The 23,936-nt window shown below is 38.3% G+C and overlaps 3 protein-coding genes across 3 annotated transcripts; all 3 read right to left on the minus strand.

The window, feature by feature from the left end:
• Positions 1 to 1,455: 1,455 nt before the first annotated feature.
• On the minus strand, positions 1,456 to 6,695 carry LOC149053176 (uncharacterized). The gene is made up of 6 exons (XM_089189161.1): positions 6,277 to 6,695; positions 5,771 to 6,113; positions 4,431 to 4,583; positions 4,136 to 4,252; positions 3,226 to 3,339; positions 1,456 to 2,264 (listed from the first exon to the last, which is right to left on the minus strand). The coding sequence occupies exons 1-6, from the start codon at positions 6,298 to 6,300 to the stop codon at positions 1,900 to 1,902; spliced, it is 1,116 nt and encodes a 371-aa protein (XP_089045287.1). The 5' UTR covers positions 6,301 to 6,695; the 3' UTR covers positions 1,456 to 1,899.
• A 2,010-nt stretch (positions 6,696 to 8,705) lies between these two features.
• LOC113664197 (uncharacterized) lies at positions 8,706 to 11,066 on the minus strand. Its single transcript, XM_027179789.2, has one exon. The coding sequence runs from the start codon at positions 10,930 to 10,932 to the stop codon at positions 10,162 to 10,164; it is 771 nt and encodes a 256-aa protein (XP_027035590.2). The 5' UTR covers positions 10,933 to 11,066; the 3' UTR covers positions 8,706 to 10,161.
• A 5,117-nt stretch (positions 11,067 to 16,183) lies between these two features.
• Positions 16,184 to 23,803, minus strand: LOC113664194 (interferon regulatory factor 1). Its single transcript, XM_089189204.1, has 4 exons — positions 21,252 to 23,803; positions 19,098 to 19,138; positions 18,107 to 18,230; positions 16,184 to 17,329 (listed from the first exon to the last, which is right to left on the minus strand). Exons 1-4 carry the CDS (start codon positions 21,640 to 21,642, stop codon positions 17,178 to 17,180), a joined length of 708 nt encoding a protein of 235 aa, XP_089045330.1. The 5' UTR covers positions 21,643 to 23,803; the 3' UTR covers positions 16,184 to 17,177.
• Between the last annotated feature and the right edge of the window lie 133 nt (positions 23,804 to 23,936).

A 23,936-nucleotide genomic window follows, 5' to 3' on the forward strand; every position in this document is an offset into this window, starting at 1 on the left:
GCTGACAAAGCAGCAGGTGCTGTGAATAATTTTAAAAGCTCCACCGTGCACAATAAAGAGCTGTTTGTGGGAGTCTTACCCATCATTCACATAATCATTTTCTAGAGTACTGAAAAAAAACAACCGTTATCAAGCGTTATCAAGTGTACAGCCCTACAGAAAGAGACCCATTATTAGGGTATGTTAAAGTTGCCCTTCCCCCTCCCCCATATCTGGAAAACTGTAAGTCGAGACGAGTTCCTACCCGAAATCGTTGAGGTTACACGGAAGTTTTTTGCTTAATAGGAACTATTTCCTTAAACTTTTGTGTCTACGAGAATTGACCGAGGCCGAGCTAATCGAAAGCAGACATGAGTAGGTGCAGAATCTTTCTAGCGCAGATTGCACTAAATAATGAAATAAATAAAAACAGAAAGAAGGTAACGTTAAAAGAGAAATATGTTTTCTTAATCTACCTTGACGTGCAGTCACTGAAAACTAAGCTCCGACACAGCTCTGTGAATATTCACAGAGGGTGAATCTTAGCAATGAAAATATTCAGTCAAATTCTCAATAAAAATACCTCACCTTACTTTCACAGAGCATCGCTCGTTGTATGACTGCTTACTTTGTTGCAACAGGCCATTTTGGCGAGTCATCCATTTCTTGGTTTGTAGTAAACCGAGAAATGGATAACTCGCTAAAATGGCCTCGCAGCAACCATGTAAGCGGTCAGACAACAAGCAATGCTCTACGAAAGTATAGAGAGGTATTTTTATTGAGAATTTGACTGAATTTTTTTTTATTTCTAAGAGCGGTTGTAAATATTCCTGTACAAACTCTTATATTTTTGCCATTACTCTTGTTACGCAAGATGACCATCTCACAGCTGGAGCTTGGGCTGCCCCTGATATGAAACGTAAAAACACTCGCAGGTAATTAACACGTAAACGCAATACACACAGAAAGCAATATGGCAGTAGTTTTTGCCATAACAATGTATCAGAGGCAACGATGTTACTTTCCGTGGTCCTCGTTCCAGCGTCATGTACAATGAAATGAAATTAAAGCTGCCAATTCCAGTTTAAAGGTTTGCTGAGAGCCTTCGGATGAGGCGTTACTCAGATATCGCGGCACCCAAACCGTAAGTGCTTTCAAAAACATAAAAAACATATTTTTCTTTTAAAGTACTCTTCTTTATACACGAAACGAACTTTGAAACAGTGTTGAGGTCCTTTTTTTTCTTTTACAAGAAAAAAAAAGGACTCTGCAGGTTCCGGAGGTTCCTACAGATTCACAATTAAGTAACGCCCAAGAAGTTGCCCGAGCTCCATACAACTGTTTACAAAAAGGCCGTGCTTGATGACGCAACCATCGCGAAAAGAAATCGACCAAACGAAAACTGTAACAAGATTTATAGCCACTGTAATTTCCAAGGAAATATTGCAGTGATAAAAATAACCAGCAACCACATACTGTAAATAATCTGGGTTTTTTTTCAGCGTGTTTATTATTGTATATTTACACGTAGTTTTGATTTGCATGTGTACTCTGACTTAAAACGCAGCGAACAACAAAATTGTCTGTATTCATACGTATGAGTATAATGCTCGTAATGTAAAACTCCTCTAAGCATGTTCTTTCCCATGTCATCTCCCACCGAAACGTTTGATTCCTGACCTAAATGGTAATGGTGAGTGCTCTGAATGAATTTGTCCCGGGCTGGATTGTCGAAACGACAGCTTTCCCCAGTTGGTTACGTTAGTTTATCTACATCTATCACTCTTTTTAGTAACTAATACAGCTTTTTACTTCCCCGATGTGGCCAGTCAAAAGCCTCTTTGGAAACTACTTTGCCACTGAGTCGAACTGAGCCAAGTCGTTCAGCTTTATGCTACTTAGCTTCTAGTGTCACGCAGTCTAATTTGTCACGCAATACCTGAGGTCACATTGTGTAGTGGGCGACAGTTTATACGTAAAAAACAACCCACAATTCCTCATCATTATAGCTGAGGTCCACGTGCAACATTTTGAGCTAAAATTGAAACAAACGGTGCGGTTCACGGCACCCTCTTGCGGAGTCGGGTGATTCCCGTTGAGCCAACCAGGAGAGTGAGTGTTGCACATTGTCGTGTTCACACAGTAGTCTGGTATTCTTGTACCCGCGGTGCTATTGAAGCGGTACCAGCCCTCTAACAATGCGTTATCGCATTTACTATCGGATTGAAGTACATGAACACTCCGATCAAGGTCATTGTTCATTGCGTAATTATCACACCCCACCCCTAAAAAGGAACGAAAAGAATTAAAAACTTTAAAGTTTAGTTAAAAGTGTAAACTTTAATTTTTACGCATAAATATTATGAAATTGTCGAGAACAGTTGATTACGAGTGTAGAACCTACGCAGTATGAATTTCTACTATTATTATCATCATGATTAGTTTTATTAGTATTATTATTATTATTATTATTATTGTTATTACTATTACTATTATTACTATTATTAAATGGTTGTAATGTTGTAAAGTTTGGACCTATGGTTACTTTTCTTAGGTGGTCCTAAAGTTTAATACGGTCCGCCCCGCTAGAAGTGGCCATGTGTATTAACTGAAAATACTGTGGACTGCTAGAAATCACCATTTTTAGATCTGTAGATTTGTTGCTACAACCTGCAACAGTCAAAGACTGAGTAACGTGACCTGGTTGAAAAACGGACAAGACATGGAATATTCCACAGGGAAATGAGATTACAGAGCAGTTTTCTAAACCTTAGTAACGAGGACAGCTGGTATTATGCAGGGGCTGTTGAAAGTTCACTGCATGAGCTCTTGATACGGCCTAGGTTCACAGACCACACTAACCCTTTAACACCCTTTTGCATTTTCTCCACACTGTTCTCTATAATTTTCTAAGGAACTGACAAGGAGAATAAGTTTAATAATCAAGAGCATCTTAAGTTGGTGGTCATTTCCTTTATTCCATTGACCATGATATTTGAGTCAGGAGTGAAATTGTAAGAAGACATTAGATGCAAGTCACTCTCAGGGGTCAAAGGATCTGAAGCGTGGTAAAATATGACTAACGAAAACTTAATCTGATTGAAATTGGTCAGCATCGTGCTGATGATGGTGCCAATATCATATACAAGTCACTGAGTCTTGTTGCGCAGAACCAATGCAATCACAAGCTACTTCTGACAATAAGTATAAAATGCCTTTTGAAATTGCTTTCATCGCAAAACTTACCTATACCAATCTCGCAGCGTACACCGGTTAGCAATGGCGAACATGAACATGTAAAACCACTCGCGGTAGCATTGCATATGCCTCCGTTCAAACATGGCTGGCTGGAACACGCGTCTATGACAAGAATGAAAGAAGATAATTTTTCACGTAAAATCTCCATGCGACATCTATGAAATATCAAACAGTAGAGCAATGATAAATAAAATGTTCTTAATAGGATAGAATTAATGATAATGTCTATTGATAAAGAGGATACCGATAATGAAAGTGATGATATGCGTTATTTTAATCATTATCATCATCATCATCATCATTATTAGTATTATTATTGCCATTATCTCAGTTTTTATCATAAAATCCATGATGAAAACTATAACGATAATTTACTTATTTTAATATAATGAGTATAAGTAATAACATAATTTCAAGTCAAATTTGGTGTTAAAAAGCACGAGTAACTTTTTCAAAGACAACAAAATTGCACGAGCCAGTAAGGCAAGTCTAATTTGTAGTCTTTGAAAATTTACAAGTGCTTTTTACATCAAATGCAAGAGAAATCGTGTTATTACTTGTTAATAATGTGCACGAAAAACGTCCCAGAAAGTCAAGTCAGACGACATTGTGAAAGCGTACGCGCACTATTTGTAATTTGCACTCGTGTTACAACTTTGCACTCGTGTTACATGAGAATGAACTGGTTGTCAGCCAATCATAAACGCGTAATTTTTTATGTACATTATTAGACAATGATACTTGTACTGATTTATTTTTCATTGATGCTTGAGGTTTTGTCAATAATTTCTCTTACCTGAACACCTAAAAGTTACAGAGTAAAAATGTATGCTTGAGATTCTACAACCATTTTAAGTTCTTCTCATCGCATTCTACCTGGTGATTTTATTTTTCTCACCCTTTTCGCAGTGATCCCCGCTGTACCCTTGTGGACAACGGCATGTATACTGTCCCTCCCCCTGATAGTCACATGTGCCACCATTCTGACATGGATTGCCGGTGCATTCCACGATGACTGCAGGAGCAGATCAAAGGGTGGAAAATTAATCTTATTAAATTTTCGAATTAGACTGCTGACAAATAAACAATGCAACGTGCTGTAATTTCAGATGATAAATGAGGTAAACCCATGAAGAAACTCATAAATTGATGAACAAGTAAATAAATCGGCAAAACATGACACAGGCTCTCACCTCCTCTTTCCATATCGCAGTAAGCTGTCTTGAGGTTGTTACCAGACTCCCCTGAATCTAACCAAAATCTTCCGCTAGGTACCGGTCCGCCTGAACTTTCCTTTATTTCTTGACAGGAGATTGCAGGAAGCTCGGAAAAGGAGCCTGGAGTGGCTTAAGTAGCGGGAGAGAAATTGACATGTGATTAAAACTTTTCTGGGTTAAGATAAAAATTTTAATTTTGCACAAGGCTTAGCTGCAGTAATCAATCAGTCATCTCCGGGTGAAGACAAATTGCAGTGTCGTGACCACCCTATGGGACCAAACTATAAACTATACATTCTCGGAGGCAATTTAAAATGAAATATATTTCATTTGATACAAATCGTTATCAGGTTCCTCCACGGGAAATAACAACCCTTGAAAATGTGCTCCACTTCCAACGTTTAGTCCAAATATAAGTCTGTAAGGCACGGGTTCGATTCCCGTTAGAATTTGAATTTCTTTAAGGCGTCTTTGCTGCAATTGCTAAATTTACAGATCACCCACGAGAATCATGGCTTTATTTGATATTTCATGAGGATGACTTGGCAATTTGCGGTCCATATCAAACTTCCCCGTCCTTGAAAACAATCCTTTCTGAATGGGTCATATTCACGACCGCTATGGGTATCTTTTTTATGTTAATGTAATATTGCACTTCACGGCTGACAGACGGCTGGATGAAGACTGCAATTACCTCAATGATCCTTCGTACACTGTACGTGATGGGAAACAGCAATGACAGTAATTAAATCAAAATCTTTTGTTTCAAGGACGAATGATACTAAGCGCCGACTTCCTCTCAAATGCGTCGAAAATGGCGGCTTAAAATTTCAATTTTTACTCATTAATCTGCCGGAAATCTGTAAATTTTCAAATTAAGCACAACCTATTCAATTCTAGCATCTTCCAAAGTTTCATTTACCCTTCTACTTTTTCAGCTAAGAAAATTTTTGTCAAAAGATGTAAAAAAGACTGATAATATAACAATGATATTATAGACTTTTAAATAGATCCGGCCCACACATTTGTGCCGTACCTCAAGTCTTAAAAACTTTCGTAACTGTCACAATTTCATGAGGTTTTTTTGCCAGACAAGCAAGTCGCCTGAAACTGCCTTTGGATTTCGCTGCTCAGACAATTTGTATTATGCCTTTTCCTGCCATCGGAATTGTGTTTTCTGAAGACAGATTTTAGTTAAGTGTTGGTAGCCAGTTTGGAGAATAGAAGGGTCAGTTCTCTATCGTTTTCATAGGGTAATTGTTATTTACAAAATAAGACAACAGATAAGAACGGAGATTAAGAAATAGACTTCATACCTCTGAAGGGGTTCTCCATGTAAAAGGCGCCCTCCTGTGGCTGAAAATTCAAATGTCCCACGATCTGAGTGCGGTTGTTCAGCTCACAAATTTTCGTCTTTTCATAAAAATTAAAGCTCTGACATCGTCTGTCTCCTTTACACTGGTAATAACACGCAAACATGTTCTGGACAACAAATGATGCGTAATTGTGTTTCACGAGAACAACTCCTTTGATAGATGATACACAGTTCTCACCGCTTTGCAAACTGTCGCTAGTAACATTTGCGATGTTGTGCAAAATCACGATGAAACGACTAACTATGCATAAAAGCGACAATAGGCGAAACCTTGTGCGGCTAACCTGCATGTGAAAAGATAAACGAACATTTAAAAGCAGGTAAAAATGCTACAATTGTCATACGGTTTACACAGTAACTCTTAATGTCTTTAAAAAAAAAAAAAAGAATGTTTATCAAAATTAGCTGTTATTGTAATAAACCAACAGTAATCTGCACGATTCTCACCTCCGTTTTGTGATTCTGTTTCATCTTTCGTCAATCGTTGGCAAAATCCTTGCTCAGGTTCCCGACAGCGAGCGCCAAGAATACGTGAGTACTGTCAGAAATGTGGTTAAATTTTGCTCTCTTATTCGCCGGGGACAGATTTCCGTTGCCCTTAATTGCTAACACTCCGATTACATCCGTGTTCTTGACGCCAGCCTCTAATAAATTAGCTGTTGAATAAAGCTTTCACTAATAAGCCGCCTAACAGTAAATTTGGTTGGCTTGTTAGTCGATGTGTTTGCTCATTTCAACCTATAGAAGTTATAAGTAGTAAAGTAGGGCGCAACTCTCTTCTGATTTTTTTAAAAAATTTTTTTTCCAACAAAATATGCGCCAGTTTCAACAGCAGTCACAGTGTGTTTTTCTAGCCTTTCATTGCAACACCTTACAACCTGCTTTGCGTCACATATTATTACAAACAATCTTCCTTTTATTTATTCATGTGCAGGGAGATTTTGATAACAAAATTTTGACTTCTTTGAGTGCATTTGTCATTAGCCGCAGAGGTAAAAACAATCGGCTCAATAATAATTTATTTTGCAAGCATTTCTGATTCAGAGTCTACGGTGCCTCTTTTATCCTTTTTTTTTTTTTTTTTTCAGAAAGCAGATCACCAAAATCAGCGTGAATCAATTGGTTTTATCTTCTTTAAATGGTTTATTTTCGTTGCTTGACGCACAAATTTAAGTTTTCTTCACTGCCGCCATAGGAAACAGTATTAGTTACCAACAATAATCAACGTACGTGCGCGATTACCATCGACTTATCAACGAATTTCAATGTAAAATAAACATTTTAATTTCGCTGTTGCCTGTTCACCGCAGATTGATCCGTGGGACGTGGGAAAACAAAAAATACACCTGCCGAACAAAGACCAAGTAATAAATAAGAATTATTTATCCTATCTTGAAAAATGACAACCCTCGCATTTGATTTAAAAGGGAAAATCGATCCTCGCATCAAGAAAACAATAAATTGTGGTCATTTGCTCAATTTCTTTTTTTTTCTTTTATCTGGTTCCTATTGTACTGTATCGCTCGTGTTCCCAGTTACATTGTATGTAGGGACAATACTACAATAAGTTGCAGGAGCAGATACATCCGTATAAACATTGATATCACGGAAGACTGTCGCTGGGCTCTCGGCTACACGGGCAGAAAATTTGAATATGAAACCCGTGAGATAAAATTACAAATCGAACATGCGTGATGTCGACTTTTGTTGACGTATATACTTAAATCAAAATTTTGGCAAATCATAACTGTTTTTTACATCTTATTCTTGTTGTTTTTTACAACTTCTTGCTGTCTCCATTTGTGTGCATTATAGGCTATGATTTTTAAAATTCAATTATTTAAGGTTTCTTGTACTCTTTAATATTTGTGCATGAGCTCTTTGAAAGTTTCAACCTCACAATAATAATATTTTGAAATTGTTTTTTTTTCCCTTCCGCCTCAATTTGCCACAACGCTATTTTTCGGGTAGGGAATAGTGTATCCTGAATGCCATTTAAGTGATGAAAAACTTGAATTTGAACTTGAAGTTTAGTAGTGACAAAGATTGCAAGCGTTCTGGATAAATTAAATGTATCAGTTTTTATTTTACTGCGACATAGGTTCATGTTTTTATCACAAAATATTTCCTCGTGTATAATCAAGTACTTTTATTCAATTTAACTCGACTTACGACGTTATTAACTGGATTATTAACTTCTTACTAACCGAGCGCGAGGACCGCACTGGTGTGATTATTGGCCCGAGGTCGTAACAGTGCGGACTAAGCGCAGCGAGTGTCATACAGGAACGACCGAGGACCAATGTTCCTAGCTCAGTACGGTTCGAGCAATCGGAATAAACTTGATGTTTATCTGAATTTTCCGGCTTCCGAGAACAAAAAGACACGGCTTATGGCCATTTCCGTGCAAAATAAAATGAAATACAGACTAAGTAAGATCAAACATGAAGCACGAATTTACCTGACTACCTTGCCATATAAGAAATACTTTTAACGAGTTAAAATTGGTGATCCAGGTTGGTCGCTGCTGACTATGTGTCAAGAACTGTGCCACCGATTTTCAATGCTACCAAATATTTAGTAGTGAATTAGCGCAAATATATCTTTTTTCACCTAGGAAGGTTATTTTTTTAGTCCCAGGTATATAATTTTATTAATGCGTGTTTGAGTGGTTTTCTGGAGTGTTCTCCCAACATCCCAAGTAGTTTACTGCGCCGGTAAAGCCGATAGGAAGTGTAGTTTATTGCTTTTATGACACAAATATGAGTGAAGTTTTTCAGGGAGAATTATGAATTGATCCTTATTTTGCGATCAAGTTGTTGATTCGTATAAAAGCCGTCAAAACAAGGAAATGTTGACCAGAGAAATTAATGCTGAAATTCATTTATTAATAAATGAACGCAATGGCCGGGTACCCAACCAGAAATTTTTACTTTTATACTTAAAAGGTCAGTTGTATTTATGAAATTCATTTTCACTGTGAGGGCTTAACTCTAAAAAATTAGATAAAGTCATTAGACCGCACTAAGACAAAAGCAGCAAAATCGAAAGAAAACAACATCGAGCCGTGTGCACTTGTTTACTCGCGGTACACTATTTTCTCTCAACACAATATTTTTTTCCTATCGCCTATGACTAAATAAAAGCTCTCACCGAGTCCGTTAAATTTTATAGAAAGTATTACATACACTAAAACTTGGCAAAAACTATTCAATGAAAGTTGAAATCGCGGACAACAAACCATAAATCTTTAGTTTAACGGCTTTCTCTTCGCAAGCGGTTGATTTTCAATTAATTCCTGAATGAAGATCCGGTAGGTTTGTCGCTTCAATTTTCTTAAAGCAAAAACATGGGAAATTTTCCTTCCCAGTGAGCAGCTTAAGGAAGGCTAGTCTAGAATTTATGAAGTTTTTTCTCTTCAGAACGTAGAGGCCTGGAAAAGCGCAAACAGTTAGTTACACTGCATTTAAGTGCCGCTCGCGCTAGGAGCGGTCCCCTCGACTTCCCGTCGTAGCTCTGAAAAAAAACACGTTAAAAATTTATAATGATAACATGCTGAAAAATGGCTGTCAATGGTTACACAACACATATGGCATAATATCGTGTGTAGCCATATAAAGACTGCATAAAACTCACTTTAAGTCTAATTGGAGAAGAGGCGAATGATTTTATACAAAATACATTGTCTTGCCAGAATCCCGCAAAAATCTCCCTCAGTTTCGTTTCTAGTTATTCTTGTCTTTCGTCTTTTCACTTTTTCTTATCATTCATTTCTAATCATTCGTTGTGAATTTGCACCGAAATTCTGACTTGCCGAGAAAAACCCGCTTTGTAGGTTTGGAAGAAGCATGAACAAGTCAAGTTAAGCCATCTTTAATAAGGCAAGATGGCCTGTTTACCTCTACACTGTTAACATTTTGCAACTAATGATTTTCCATCTCATGCATATTTTCATTCGCCGTCCCTCGTCATCATAATTTTAAGAAGAAATTTAGATTCTTGCAAGTTTTTTTTTTTTAGCATGCTCAACTAAAAATCCCAGCTTTTTATGTAACTAGGCAAGTTTTAGCAGTTTTTAGAAAAAGATTCCGATGGCTCAAGGCAATGTTTCTTACTCGAGACGTTCGCACTTCGTGAAAGCATCACACTTGGTCACTGATTAGCCTCCTCAGACGATGATTCTCATCCTCCAAAGCGTTTATCTTCACTCGGATACGCAGATTTTCCTCCTCAAAGAAAGTCGCCTAAGGAAAGTTTTAGAAGTTTTCAAAAAATGTTCCGATGGCTTAAAGCAATGTTTGTTACTCAAGAAGTTCGCACTTGGTGAAAGCATCACACTTGGTTACTGATTAGCCTCCTCAGACGATTATTCTCATCCTCCAAGGCGTTTATCTTTGCTCGGATACGCAGATTTTCCTCCTCAAAGAAAGTCGCCCTTTTCTGCGTCTGCTTCTCTCTCAATCGTCGCGCGTCACGTGACCTCTTTGCTGAAAGGTTGTTTTTCCTTCTTCGTTCCCAGTAACCTTCTTCTCTCATAGCTAAGCTGAACTTATCTTCGGATTGTACCCCTTCTTCGTCTTGCCGTGTAGTTTTACCAGTGTATAGTTCCATTTTCTTCTCTTCCATCCCATTGTTCAAAAATACACTCTTTTCTGTTGAAATGTTTGCAGTCTCATTGTTAATAGGTGGTGGTTCTTGCGCAGATGAGCTCGGGTTTCCTGATGAATCCTCTTTTTTATCAAGTTTAGAGGCAGGAGCAGTTACATTTGTAGAATAAAGGGATGTTAAGTATGGGTATTTCACATCCACAGATTGCCGACGTTGCTGTTTTGGTGAAAAGAGTGGCGATTGGCGTGATAGACCTTCGCTGAACATACTCATCCTGGCAAATTTATCAAACTGAGTTTGACTTCTCCACATTCCTGGATGGTAGGTCTGGCCATGTCTTGGTGGAAACAGGCTCGATCTTTTGAAGGGAAATGCAAATGGATCGTTTACGTTCCAAACGCGTACAGAGTACTCATTCGATGTCAAAAGCTTTTGATACTGTAAAGAAACACTAGGGAAGCTTTCGCGAGCTGTTACAGATCCTCGGCTTTCCATCTTCGGAGGTCGATGGGTTGTGCGTTAGTTCAGTGCGTGTCTGTTCTTTTTCATTTACATTTCTGTGTGTTATTACAGTTTATTTTATCCTTCCCGTCAAATAAATAAATCTCGGTAAACAAGAAGCATCCGAGAGACATCTGTTTGTTCGCTTTTGTGTGAAAACCATTGAGTAGCAGAGCAAAGTTTACATGGAGTTTGTTTTGGTTAGAAGTTTTCCTATGTCCTGAACTCGGTCCAACTGGGCGTTACTTGTTATCGTGCACACCCAGGTGTTGCAGTCTATTTCTCTTCAAATTTACACGTTTGCCAGGGTAGGAATTTGGTTTCCAAGGTTAGGCTTTGCGATTGGAGTACGCAAAGAATCTGCAAGGCAAAATTCGGCTGGAGGTACCACTACTGCTGTCACTACTGCTGTCACCACTACATTTGAGCTTGTCAACATCAAATCTTCAAAAAAACAAAAATGGACAAAAACGAATGACCGGTTGTTGATTATTGCTCTGCTTTCACCTGGGCCATTATTGATCGCTAGGATTCTTAGAAGTTATGTTTCTTTTTTTTTTACCTCCACGAGGCACAGCGGCGTGGCAAATATTTGTGATACCATTAGAGATTTTCAAGCAAACTTGTTAAATATAAAGCTTGCCTCAAATTGATCGATAATATTTTTATTTGACAGATCCAAAATTTTCTTATGACCGTATTTCGCCGCTGCTCAGCGATAAGAAAAAATGAAAAGAAAATAATGGAAATGTTGGTGAAATATATTGCTAATGTTTAAATTCAAAACAGAGAAAGATGGCTAACGAAGACGGGGTGATGGTGAGGCAACTATGAGACATAGAGGCTACAGAATTTAGTAGTGACTGTCTTATATAGACTTCACTTAACACTAGAAACTACACGTAACATCCAGAGCGGAGTGGCTGACCGTGAAAACGTAACTCTGTTCCAAAAGGCTTGAAGCGGAAATTGCTTGGGTTGAGAATTTATAATTTTTGGGGGAATTTCAAAAAACATGTAAATTAAGTGCTTACGTACGATATTTCCGCACGAGTTTGTTTTCACCACACCCTGGTAGATCAAAATGCAATGAATGGAAGAGCCAAAGTGTGTTTACCAATGCTTCCCCATTTGAAATTCCCAGGGGGCTTTTTTTGTAGAGAATAATGATCTCATCATCGCTTATGGCCTGTGCTGCATTAGGTCTATTACCTTTACCCTCCTTTTTAAGTTACTTGTTTTAAGCTTCAATGAGTAGCTTCACATCTCTTGTCGTCTCAGCTCGCGTTTTTTTTTGTTTTGTTGCTCGATAATATAATCTTGTACTAATATAATTCTTGTACTTTTTTAAAAGTACAAGTATTTTTGTAATTTCGGTACGAAAGTTTTCTCGCTATGAATGTTTGCACGCAAGGACTTGAAGTTGTTGAATGAAATCAATGGTATGTTTTGACAAGTCTCTCCTGATTGGACGAAACGCTTTACGCACGTGTGAGAAGGCCATTTCGCTGTTGTGATTGGCTATCAGAATTTTTAGGTGGATTTTCTAATGAAGAAAACAGTGAGTAAATCTCAGTATATATGTGATAAAGTTGGGTTCACAATGCTTACCATTATTTTCTAGAAACCTCGTTTATTTTACTTTTTTTCTATAGACCTTTGTAGCTTACTTTGAGCGTGGCCTTTAAACCAATTTCTCTGAGACAAGTTAATTCACCAAATTGTGTAGGCCAAACAAAGTGTTTTTCCTATGCAGTTCAATTGTTAATCGAGACTACAGACGCAGGTGTCACTCAGCTGCTTCTTGTTTCCTAAATTTGTGTCAACACTGAAGTCTCCTGCAACTTTGTTGACTCCCAGTGAGAATTGGAAGCCAGAATTTTAAAGTGCGACTCGCAAAGGCTCGGATAAAAGCGACATTAAGCAGGATGTTTGCGGCAACGACAAACGGCAAAAATGAGCCCTGTTTTTTTGTATTTCTCACTTTTCTTATAATCCCGAAATCAAACCGATAGAAATACGCTAAAAAATTCTCTGGTTTTCAAATATTTTACATTGAGTGTAAAAATTGCCAGAGGTAGAGGGCAAGAAGTTCAGTTTTTGTCTTTAGCCGTTTTTCCTAAATGTTGTATTGTGTTTGATCTCTCTTAGATTATTATTTACTTGCAGAGACGTTCAACTAAACAAACAAGTCTGCAGGGGCCCAATAAAATTCCTTCTATGAATTCGGCCGAAGGGTATCGGCGAGAGCTAACCCATTTGTCATCTGCTCTCAGCCGTTTACGATTTCAATTATTCGACGTTTTTAATGAAGAAAACATCTCGGAAAGGTGGGAATCAACTCAAACTGCTTTTTTGCCAGTTGTTGCGTCTGGAAAACTGACTCTTTAATGCTCTTCTGTTGATAGGGAGACACAAACGGTGAGCCAGTTTGAATATTTCGACTATATTTTATTGCGTTTGACGTAAGAGAACGCATACTGGTTATTTTGTTGAATCTATCCCGTGGGTTTTATAATTCCCTGTGAATATCGTTCATCTTGACTGGCTTCAGTCCTGAATGCCATGGTAGGATCTGCAGAAATATTGTAACCTCTTGATCAAAAGAAATGAGTTAACACGAATCAGAATTTTGAGCCATGTCGCCTTAAACTTTTAAGAAGCTACATCGAACGCACTTTACTAATCCATCATCATTTCTAGTTTTCATGTCCCTATCTTTGTCCCCTATTTAACCAAGATGACAAATTGCATGCTTTGCGAATATTTTTCCAAGCAAGGCATTCTAGTCCTTCTTATTTAAGACAATTTCCTGAAAGTTAGAAAACCCAGCTTGTCAGGACATTAGGCAGCAACACCGAGGAAGATATCGATTTACAGAAATTGTATTTCTAGCTAGAGAAATCCATCTGCTGGATGTGTTTATCTTTTCTAACAGTGGCACATCGCAACTTCGACATAACGTGAGTGAGCAGTGTTGAGTACTAAATGGAACATTAAATAAGTTGTCGAGGAAGTTTCTGTTCTCAGACAACGCAAATTTTGGCGGTTCTACGTTGTTGTTTTTTTAGAGGACGGCCAAAAAATGCACAAAGTTTAAAAGTGCACATACTGAGCTATTGTTCTACCCATTAAATCTTTTGTTTTCTCGCGTCGTTTTTACCCTTGCCGTTACCGCACAGGCAGACCATAAATAATAATAAATAAATAATAATAATAAAACTACTTATATAGCGCTTATCCACTGTTGGATAACCGACGCGCTGGCGCTGTTCTAAGCGCTGTTCTAAGCGCTTTACAAAAATATTAAAATATCACACGTTAAAATAATATTAAAAGTAAGTCTTAAGTTAACTGATGTCTAAGATATAGGCGTTTGACATGGATAATAAAAGAGATCATACATTAAAGTAATTTTTAAAAAGATGAGTCTTAAGTTTACGTTTAAAAATATTTAAATTGTCACAAGAACGAATGTCATCAGGTAGTTTATTCCACAGTTCAGGAGCCGAAACAGCAAAAGCTCTATAGCCATAGGACTTGAGATTAAAGTTGACAGGAGTCAGACGCAATGTTGAAGACGAACGGAGCGTTTTTGAAGTTGAATAACGGCGTATTAGGTCTTGAATGTAGACAGGAGACTGCTGGTGAAGAGCTTTATGGGTGAGCAGAATTATTTTGAATTTAATTCGCTCAGAAATTGGAAGCCAGTGTAGGTCGAACAAAACAGGGGTGATGCGGTCGAATTTACGAGAGCTGGTAATAAGTCGAGCCGCCGCATTCTGCACTGATTGGAGCTTTTGGATAGCGTATTTGGGGACACCGTATAAAAGAGAGTTACAGTGATCCAACTTGGAGGTTACAAAGGCGTGGACTAGAGTCTCAGTGGTCTTAATGGATAGTAATTTCCTTATACGGGAAATGTTCCGAAGATGATAGGAGGCAGATTTACAGACAGATTTGACATGAGGGAGCATTGACATAGTACTATCGAAAACGACGCCGATATTTCTGGAAGATGAAGACGGCTGTATTATATCAGAACCAAAACGAAGTGGAGGTATAGACTGTTGAGGGTTGTGCTTTGAATAAAGGTAGAGAAGTTCAGTTTTGTCTTTGTTTAGCTTCAGCTTATTTAAGGCCATCCACTTATCTAGATCAGATAAGCAATTCTCGATTTTAGCAATGCTACTGGTTAATTCCAGATCATCGTTAACGGAAAAAGAAATGTACAATGTACCATACTATTTGTTTGTGGTTAATACGAGTTGACGTGAGACGAACAAAATATATGAGGGTTACGAATAAAGCTCTGAAAATTGCATATCTAAATTACATTTCGGTCTGAATATCTCAATAAAGTTCAATGAAATTTTAATGGACGCATTTGTGAAATTTTTCAGCCTTCACAGGCCGTTTGAAGCGTATTTTTACGAAATTTGTTTCGGCCGGAGGCCGCTAAGAGAAGAAAGGTGGACAAGGCTTGCAACTTGGTGGCTGCCAGCTATACGACCTCCTCCACTCCAAATTAGAATGAACGCTAGAAAAAAAATCTCTCCTAACTAGCGACGGTTGTTGATCGCTGAAATGTTGCTTATTCTCCCCGCTACATTTGAGCTTCATCCCTTCAGGAATTTCCGAGAAAATCGGTCTTGAAATGATGAGCTTGACTTTCTTAATATGATCGGGGCCAAACTCGGCGACCAAAAGAATTCGAAGCATGCAAGCCGTTTCAAATTTACCATACAGTGCAGCAACTTGCCTTGTCAGTCCACTGCAGTTCAAAACTAAGCCAAGCGCTTACGTTATAAATTATTCTGTCTCTAGATTATACAAAAACAAGGCAAAAATTGTCGATTATGCGTTGTTTACGCGATGAAATATTGTCGGAAAAGTGCCCTCTGTCTCAACCAATCAGCATTTAGCAATTTTGTCCTCTATGTTCTAAGTGTTGAAAAATTTCTTGCGCATAAAAATTGGTATGTCAGAAGTCAATTTAGATCTACAAAAAAAAAAAAAACTTAAACTCGCTCTAAAGAGTTTCACAGAGTGGATTAAGGAGTTTTCGTAACGGCCACGAGCAGGTTGGTTCTTGGGAGCGTACATTTGGAACAAAGAAATTCTGATCCCAATAACATGGCGTTGTATTTGGATTTACCACTGCAGCAGTAAACGACTCATCTTTCCTCTTCTAAACGAAAAACCACAAAAACAGACAAACAGTCATGCAAAGCACAATCGCCACTTTTTCGAGTCAAGCCTTTATTCACTTAAAACACGAGATAAATTTTACAGTTCTTATCAACTTCATTTTTTTTTTGTTATTGTTCTTACGGCACGAAAAAGAAGTAGCCAACTCCATGACGAAGACCTATCATAAACCCTTATTATTACAAATATTCTAAAACCTAAGTTGTTAGAAATAGGAAGACTTAATAAGATTCTTTCCTATGAAAATGGGAAAGTGTTACTAGTGACTGGAACACTAAAAATTATCCTGGTGTAGTCTGCATATGAATCTTTGAAGCGGAACTACAGTTCAACTTAAAATCTTGCCAAGCGAGCGTTATGAAGTGAACTGGTTACAACGGACTTCTGCATCAGTGGGTTAGTTTAGTGGTTTTGTTCATTAAACTAATTTCAAAGTTCCCTTTCGACCTAGAAGGTGCATTAGCTGGCAGTTCTTTGGGGTACTTTATTATAGACGCAGTTTCCTATTACCCGGGGGGTAATAGGAGTTCTCCTCTGGTGGCAGTCATCTTGGAAGATTGGAATTTCCAAGAAGCTCTTTGTGAAATAAGTTTGTAATTTTTACGAGGCAAGATCAGTCATAAATTTCAGTGGTAAACTTTGGCCCTCCCCCGATTCAAAGGGCCAGTTGTCATTTTATGAACTATACGTTTAGTAGCGCTACTTCGAACCTTTTCCGTACCACTTCAAACTACATTCAGTATAATCTTAACCTACCAGTATTTCACAAGTGCACGCAACCCATAACATTATTTACACTCAAGATATTAACATAACTCTATGTACATAACTTTTGTTCTTGTACCTTACCTAGACATGAAACCACCCGGTATTTGACTTTCTCCCTCCCAGTCTCCACTGAGGGGACAATGAGAAGTTTTCTTTTGGTTACCGAGTCCTTCAACGTGTTTTTGACTTGCTTTCAAAACTTATGACACTGATTACACGGACGATTTCAGACATCTCTCTAGGAGAGAAGGTTGAACTCCTTAGCTGCTGATTTCTCCGTTTTCAACCGAGACATTTTCAACGTCAACAAATTCGTCTTCAGAAGTTGCGCTTTGTTTTTCGTCGTGCATATCGACAGCTAGGGCATTCCAAGCCGCCAAATACAATTCATGGGGAAGAAGTCGAGTCCCTTCTGTTGAACAAATATCAGCGAATTAGATCTTAGTTGAAATTGAGAAGCCAGTTTAACTTGAAAGCATTTAATGTTCCCAGACACCTTTAGATCGATGTTTACTGCGGACCAGACTTCGGCCTCACGTTGGCGGGAATTTTTTCACGCTTTCGACGGCAAGGGGTACGTTTTGCATGAGTCATTTGCCCCAGCTTTTATATGCATGAATGTTTTATTATCCCACGTGTACCTGTCACAGATATAAAAATCGATTTTGTCTCTCATTTCATATGGATTTTGATATCAAAAAACGAATTGTTTTGTTTTTACGAGGTTTGAAAAAACAACTGCTGCTTAACCTTAAAAATCCAATATGGCGACTTTAAAACACATGTTCAATATCGACTCTTAGGAGGTGTACTGAAAAAAGCAAACAGAAAACAGTCAACGACAAACTTAAAAATATGGTTTGCGTCGTGCATTAAACTTTGATCTGAAGGTGCCCAACGATTTCATGAGGTGGAAAGCTTACTATGCCAGGTTCTGGTCATTAAAGGGTGAGTGAGAACTGATATGTGATTGATCGTCTATCCCTAAGATCCCTATACTCTGAAATACGCAACAGCTGTAATTTTCAAGGGGGAAAAGCAAGGCTACACGAAGTTGAAAAAAATTTAAAGTATTAGTTTTCCTTCTTACTGCCCTGGTAGGCGTATTCTGTTTGTAGAACGCTCGAAGGTGTCGCAGCCTTCCCTCTTCAAAGTAGCAATTCGCTTTTTATTGAGTATGATAATGTACCTTGATTGCACTTGCTTGCAACAAGACTCTCGAACGCTGGGAAGTTTGAGTTTGCACGAGGAACTACCATAGGTTTCTCCTCAGATTTAGAATCGCCAGGGGGGTACAACATTTCATCCACCATCTAGCGAAATAAAAGCGTAACCACGTTAAAAAAAAAAAAAAAAAAAAAAAAAAAATGATGTGCGATAAGTTACCAGATCCACGCACTTATTTGAGGAGACGGGGTTGCAAGACCTAAATACCAAGTGGACCTCTTACAAGAATCAGCGAGTATACAGCGGCTCGATCTCTCAGCCCTGAAACCATATATAACTAATAAAAATTGTCTTCAAATCACAGACGCCGCCATTTTAAATCTCCCCAAGTAGCCGAGCTTCATTCTTATGCCGTAACAAAGACTCACCCCCTACTCCCCGCGTTCGTTTTTCACTTCTCATGGCAATGGTTTGAGATCGGTCACGCGCTATACAAAAGCGAGTATACAAAAGAGCAGTCATGACACAATGAACTATTCTTGGCGATAACGGAGAAGCGGCTGTATTGTGAATCGCGCATTTTGCTTTGGCGCGTGAGGCCAGGTTACCGATTCTTTTTGAACATGATGACGTCCATAGCGTAAATTGCATTCTCAGAAATATTATGGAAGGTTTGGCTATTCTTTGAAATCTGAAGAAATGCTTTTACATGGCGCAGATAATAACCATGTGATTTGATTGATTTTCCTCGCTAAATACAAAAACTGAAACTAAGAATTTAAATATCTGTCAAATTCAGGTTTATTTGTCACGAGCGTGAGAGAAATAATAGACTTCCGCTTTGATAGTCAACTGCTTTACCCTCAAGTGCGCGTCAAGAAAACCATTATTTAACGGTTGCTCATTTACGTTATCAACTCAGTTGATAATGCTGAATTACCCTGTTACACTCTCCCACCGACGCAGCAACACAGTTTCTTTAGAAACTTACCCCCTTCAAAGATGTTACCTACCTCAACTATTACTCTCTCAAATGACCCAAGTGCCTCAGTCTCTGCAAATATACATTGTCAGAAATTATGTCAGTGCATTCTAAATGTGGATCAGTTTTAGTCGACAGGCCTACACATTGTCATTCGATGGGCGTCTTCGGAAATTAACTAATTAAGTACCTTAAGCAATCACGACAGCATCGCCGAGAGGGACGTCGATTGAAAAACTACTTTTTATTTTTAGTTAGAATTTCGCAAATGGCTGGAGGTTTTTACTGTCTCTTGGATACACCTTTACTTCAGAGTAACGCGTGTGAAAAGCTTCTGTTCTCAGACCACGCAAATTTTGGTGATTTCATGTTGCTGTTTTGCAGAGAGCGGCTACAAAATGAACAAAGTGCAGAGGACGGCTGCGAAATGTACAAAGTTTGAAAATGCACGTGTTGAGCTATTGTTCAGGTTATTAGATCTTGTGTTTTGCCACGTCCTCGTTGCTGTCTTCGTCGTAGTTTGCTTAAGGTCCCTGATTGACTATTTGGCACGCAGACAGTCTCCCTGCAGTTTCCTAATCACAGCCCAAGTCTCTTCCGAGAACATATCACATGCGCTAAAGGCCCGCATTTTAAATTGTCGCAAAATCTTTTAAGCATCAGAATTGTTATTGTGAGTTGTTTACAAATGGAGAGTACGCAAACTAGTATAAGGTTGAAGTATTGCACTTGCAATTTGTGCTCAGAATTAAAGACATCCGAATAATCAGGCTAACATGAGGTCACAGTCAAACCACATGTTTCCAAGAGTCTATCTTGAAAGACAAACATGAGCGCTCAAGTTAGACTAAAAAATTAACGCTTACTTTCAGTAGGTTAGCTGAAATATCTGTTGCGTAGGAAATTAAAAATAGCTCGAAAATTATCCATTCCAGTTGATCACAGAATTATTACGATAATTTTTTATTTATTTGTCTCCGCAAAATGTCTGGGCAGTTATGATCGTCATTAAAATTCTTAGAATCCAATTTCCAGATCACTTTCGCTTCGTTTGTTTCTTTGCTTTATTATACGTAATTTTTCTCTAAACAAAGGCTTATTCCGGTGTATTCAAGTGGTTTTGAGGTAATAGCGCCAAAATAGAAATTATTATGTAACGTTTTTTGAATTTAGCTTCTTTCGTCGAATATTTTTCAAAGGAAATGAGTTTTAATTGCCTTTTTTAATTTGGAACATAATTCACATAAGGGTTTCCAGGATGTCTTAAACTGATATCGTAAGCGTCTGAAATCAGTTGTTGGCGCTCTCTTATGTAGTTTCGTATCGGATGTTTTTCCAAAAGAAACCGCTTTGTGTTGCATCTTGATCTATAAACGTGGAAACCTTTCGGTTTTGAGGGCAAAGGTAAACACTAGAAAAATGTAAATTAGATCAGAGGGTTTGTTTTGACGCGTTCAGCTTTCAATGACCTTTCTTGGAATCAACAATCACTTATATGAGGTCGATCACGCGGAAAGCTATAAATAGTGAACAGTATGTGGGCGGTCGAGCGTGGCATCCACGCATCATGTGACATGAAAAGTAGGCTTGAGCTTATGTAAGCATTTCTCGTCAAAACAACACTTGTGCCAACTTAGCATATTTTCCTTGATAGTAGAATTTCCGTCTGCGTCTGAAGCTAGAATTAATATTGGATTAGGTGTGGTAGACTTAATGAGAATCCTTCTTGATATTAGATAAGAGGAATGGACATACGATATTTTATATCCGAAACAAAGAAATCTAATTCCAATAACTCTTATGGCGTTTCTTAAAAATCTGGTTTTTTTTTTTCTTATCAGTAGTCAGTATACTATTTGCTTCATATCGAGGTACTCTTATTTCACTTTCTAGCACAGTGACTGAAAAGCTATTCAAAGAGCGCGTTTTCTTCACCGATTCGGTAAATGCGGGTTTGGCTAAATTTTATGTAGCATTCCCTTATCTTGCCGACAAGGTCAACCTCTTAGTTGTGCGCGTAATGCCCTCTGGATTTCGTTAACTCAAAGTAGTTTTGGCCAACCAAAACATTCTAGAGGCAAATATGGACTCTCTCTCCCACACGAGTCTTATGTTACTAAATGAGCCGGAAAGCGTGGATGTAATTTATTATCCTGTGTGAGATACGCTTTCCCGGATAACTTACTTTTTTCTTCCTTCTTCACAAGATCTGTTTGTTTCTTGTTCAGCCTGTAAATCTTGTAGGCATCAGGGCCACGCGGAATGCTTTGCTGTCGAATTTCTTCGAAATCGGGAAGAGCATTTAAAGTGCATCTAAAGTTTGTCTTCCATTTACAAGGATCCGCTCTATCTCTGCCTTCCACAAACTTCCCAGAATGTTTTGCCCATTCTTTGAATATATTAGCATCTGTTGGACACCAGTTTCGACCAGAACCGTGTTTCCAAGGAATTTTGAAGACTCCACTCCGTTTATCCAGCCACTGCACTCCGGTAATTTCTCCACTATCGAGTTTGCTGATCAACCATTCTCGGAAACGCATTCTTCTCGTTCCCGACAGTTTGCTGTAATCGTGCATATTTTTTTTCTCCTTCTCTCCCTCTCTCCTTCGCTTTAGAGGAAACGACTTTAAAGTCGAAGGCCAATTTTTTTTCTCCCGATCAAGATGAATGGCAATAGCTTTTTCTTCCAGTACTAGCTCACATCAAGTTTTAAAACTAAAAATTTCAGCGGATTTAAAATTCGGTTTCGCTTTTAAGTTGAAGCGCAAAGGGTCTTTCGTCAGTCGTTTCGCCGAGGATACTCTACCGACGTTTTAGGGTTCTCAAATTTTTATATGCCCTTTCGTCTTGGGGGAAGTCCCTTCAAAAGGGTTTTTTCCCTTTGCGGGGGGCGTCATCAATTGACAATTGTTAACGCTCACAGTACTTTGAAATCCTGTCCGGTCCGCCTGTCTGTCAAAAACACGTTAAAAAGATCTTATTGCATTCGAAGCATATTTTTTTCTTGTGTCTAAAACCTACACGCCATGTCTTTTTATGCTCTCTTTTAGGGTATTGTTATGATTTGCAAATGTGATTCCACGTAAATATTTAATAACTTATCGCACCGGCTGTTACCAGAAGGGGTTTTTCCCTTTTTGGAAGACATGTTTATTCAAGTAACCAGCTGTAAACAATGCAGCGACGCAGTTTTCGATCGCTGAGGAGCTCGTTTTCATTTTTTCGGCAGCAATTCTAACTAGACTTCTTCTGTGATAAGAAGAAGTAACTTCTCTATTCAATAAGTTAGCTTTTGCTAAATCGGTAAATGCAAATTTTTTGTATATTCATTAAATTGAACGGTTGGGATGATCATCCGAATTGAGTTTTAACCAAAATTGTTTATTGCATTGGCCATAAGCGGTTCAAATTTCGCTTAGTTCTATTTTATAAAGAAACAAATAAAATTGTCTCAGCATTTATTATTATTAGAACCATTTCTCTAGTCGCAAGATGCTAGCCATCGATTAATGTAAACGCAAATATCTTCAGAGTCCTAGACGGGGAATCCCCGAATAGTGGATCTGATGGTTATCCGAAGAGCTGATCATGATACAATTTTCGTGATTATTTTCATTCTCGCGGTGTAGAAAGCAGCGATAAAATAATCGTTATAAAATGTTCCGCTTCAGCTTACTGCTTCACATCAGCAGTCTAAGCAGAAAAATTTATGTTTAATCGCCCTCTTACAAAGTCATTTCAATATCTGCGCCACCATCAATTACATTTCTTGATGACCTGCGAAAAGAATATTCTCGCGCTTTAGATCGCAAGTGCCCTTATCGGTCGTCTTTATCAAAGTATTTGGATGAAGATCGATGCTTCGAAAGATCTGTACGAAGTGCATTTATATGATTAACCCGAAGTAAGCTTTGAAATTAGATTAACGCCTTTAGCCAATAAATACAATTTGATGACTTCACACCTCAGGCCGAGATATTTCCAACCCGGAGTATTTGGAAAAATATAAGGGTCTCCGTGCCTTAGGATAATTGAAGAATAATGTCTAGAAAGCTAATACATCGGTGTTTTCCTTTCGATTGTCACGCAATCCCGTTATTTGTGCGGTCACGCCAAGGTCAACGATTGTAATTTTGTAAAGGAAAGACGCAACAAAAACGATTTTGTGTGGAGCAACTGGGCAGTTGCAACAACTACAAGACACAGAAAATACAGGTGAAATGTATTTTCTATGTCTTGTCGAAGAAAACGCGTGACAGAACACGCCGCTTGGGATTTAGCACAACAGATTGCCAACATCCGCATGGGTTTCAAATCCGACGACAAATCTTTTGCTTCGGTACAAAATACTTTCACTGAATTGGGCGATATATCTAGGTTACCCGAAAACAGCATCATTTCAGCCTTCGTAAGGTTACGTTTTGACGAGTGTACTTAGGCGTAATGTATTAATCCAAAGAGCTTAACTTGCTGACGTCGGCAGGCTAATTTGAATTTGCAATACTTATGACATTTGCAAATAAAGCTTGAATTTGTCACGAAACGTGTGTTTATCATGTGGGCTCGTGGTAAGACTGAAATGCGAGATCAACATTTTGATGTAAATGAAGTTTTGATGCACTTTACCTCTGTCTCCCGCTGTATATCCATTTCCTTCTTCACCATTTCGGCTTAGTCGGCAATGAGGTGAAAAAAAAAAAACAAACACCGATAAAGTTCACACCCAATGTTTTGAAACTGCACTTAAGTGCTAAATGATAAATATTTCTGGCATCAAAACTAACGGGGAATCCCCCGGTTATATCCTTTGTTAATCTAACTATTTTGCTTAGAAAGCACAATCTTGAGGCGATCATACAAACTGCACCTA

This window comes from Pocillopora damicornis, chromosome 1 (assembly GCF_964200805.1).
Source record: "Pocillopora damicornis chromosome 1, jaPocDami1.2, whole genome shotgun sequence".
In the NCBI taxonomy this organism is placed as follows: Eukaryota; Metazoa; Cnidaria; class Anthozoa; order Scleractinia; family Pocilloporidae; genus Pocillopora; species Pocillopora damicornis.

Bases quoted from the DNA above. Each gene is read 5' to 3' on its own strand.
- LOC149053176 (XM_089189161.1), bottom strand. From the start codon at position 6,300: ATGAAACAGAATCACAAAACGGAG. The intron at 4,584-5,770 runs GTATGAAGTCTA...CCGCTACTTAAG, and splicing joins CATGGAGAACCCCTTCAGAG to CCACTCCAGGCTCCTTTTCC. The intron at 2,265-3,225 runs GTAAGTTTTGCG...GTTCCTTTTTAG, and splicing joins ACGCTGCGAGATTGGTATAG to GGGTGGGGTGTGATAATTAC.
- LOC113664197 (XM_027179789.2), bottom strand. From the start codon at position 10,932: ATGGAAAGCCGAGGATCTGTAACAGCTCGCGAAAGCTTCCCTAGTGTT.
- LOC113664194 (XM_089189204.1), bottom strand. From the start codon at position 21,642: ATGCACGATTACAGCAAACTGTCGGGAACGAGAAGAATGCGTTTCCGA. The intron at 19,139-21,251 runs GTAAGTTATCCG...GTATATTTGCAG, and splicing joins TGTGAAGAAGGAAGAAAAAA to AGACTGAGGCACTTGGGTCA. The intron at 17,330-18,106 runs GTACATTATCAT...TTTGTTCAACAG, and splicing joins TGCAAGCAAGTGCAATCAAG to AAGGGACTCGACTTCTTCCC.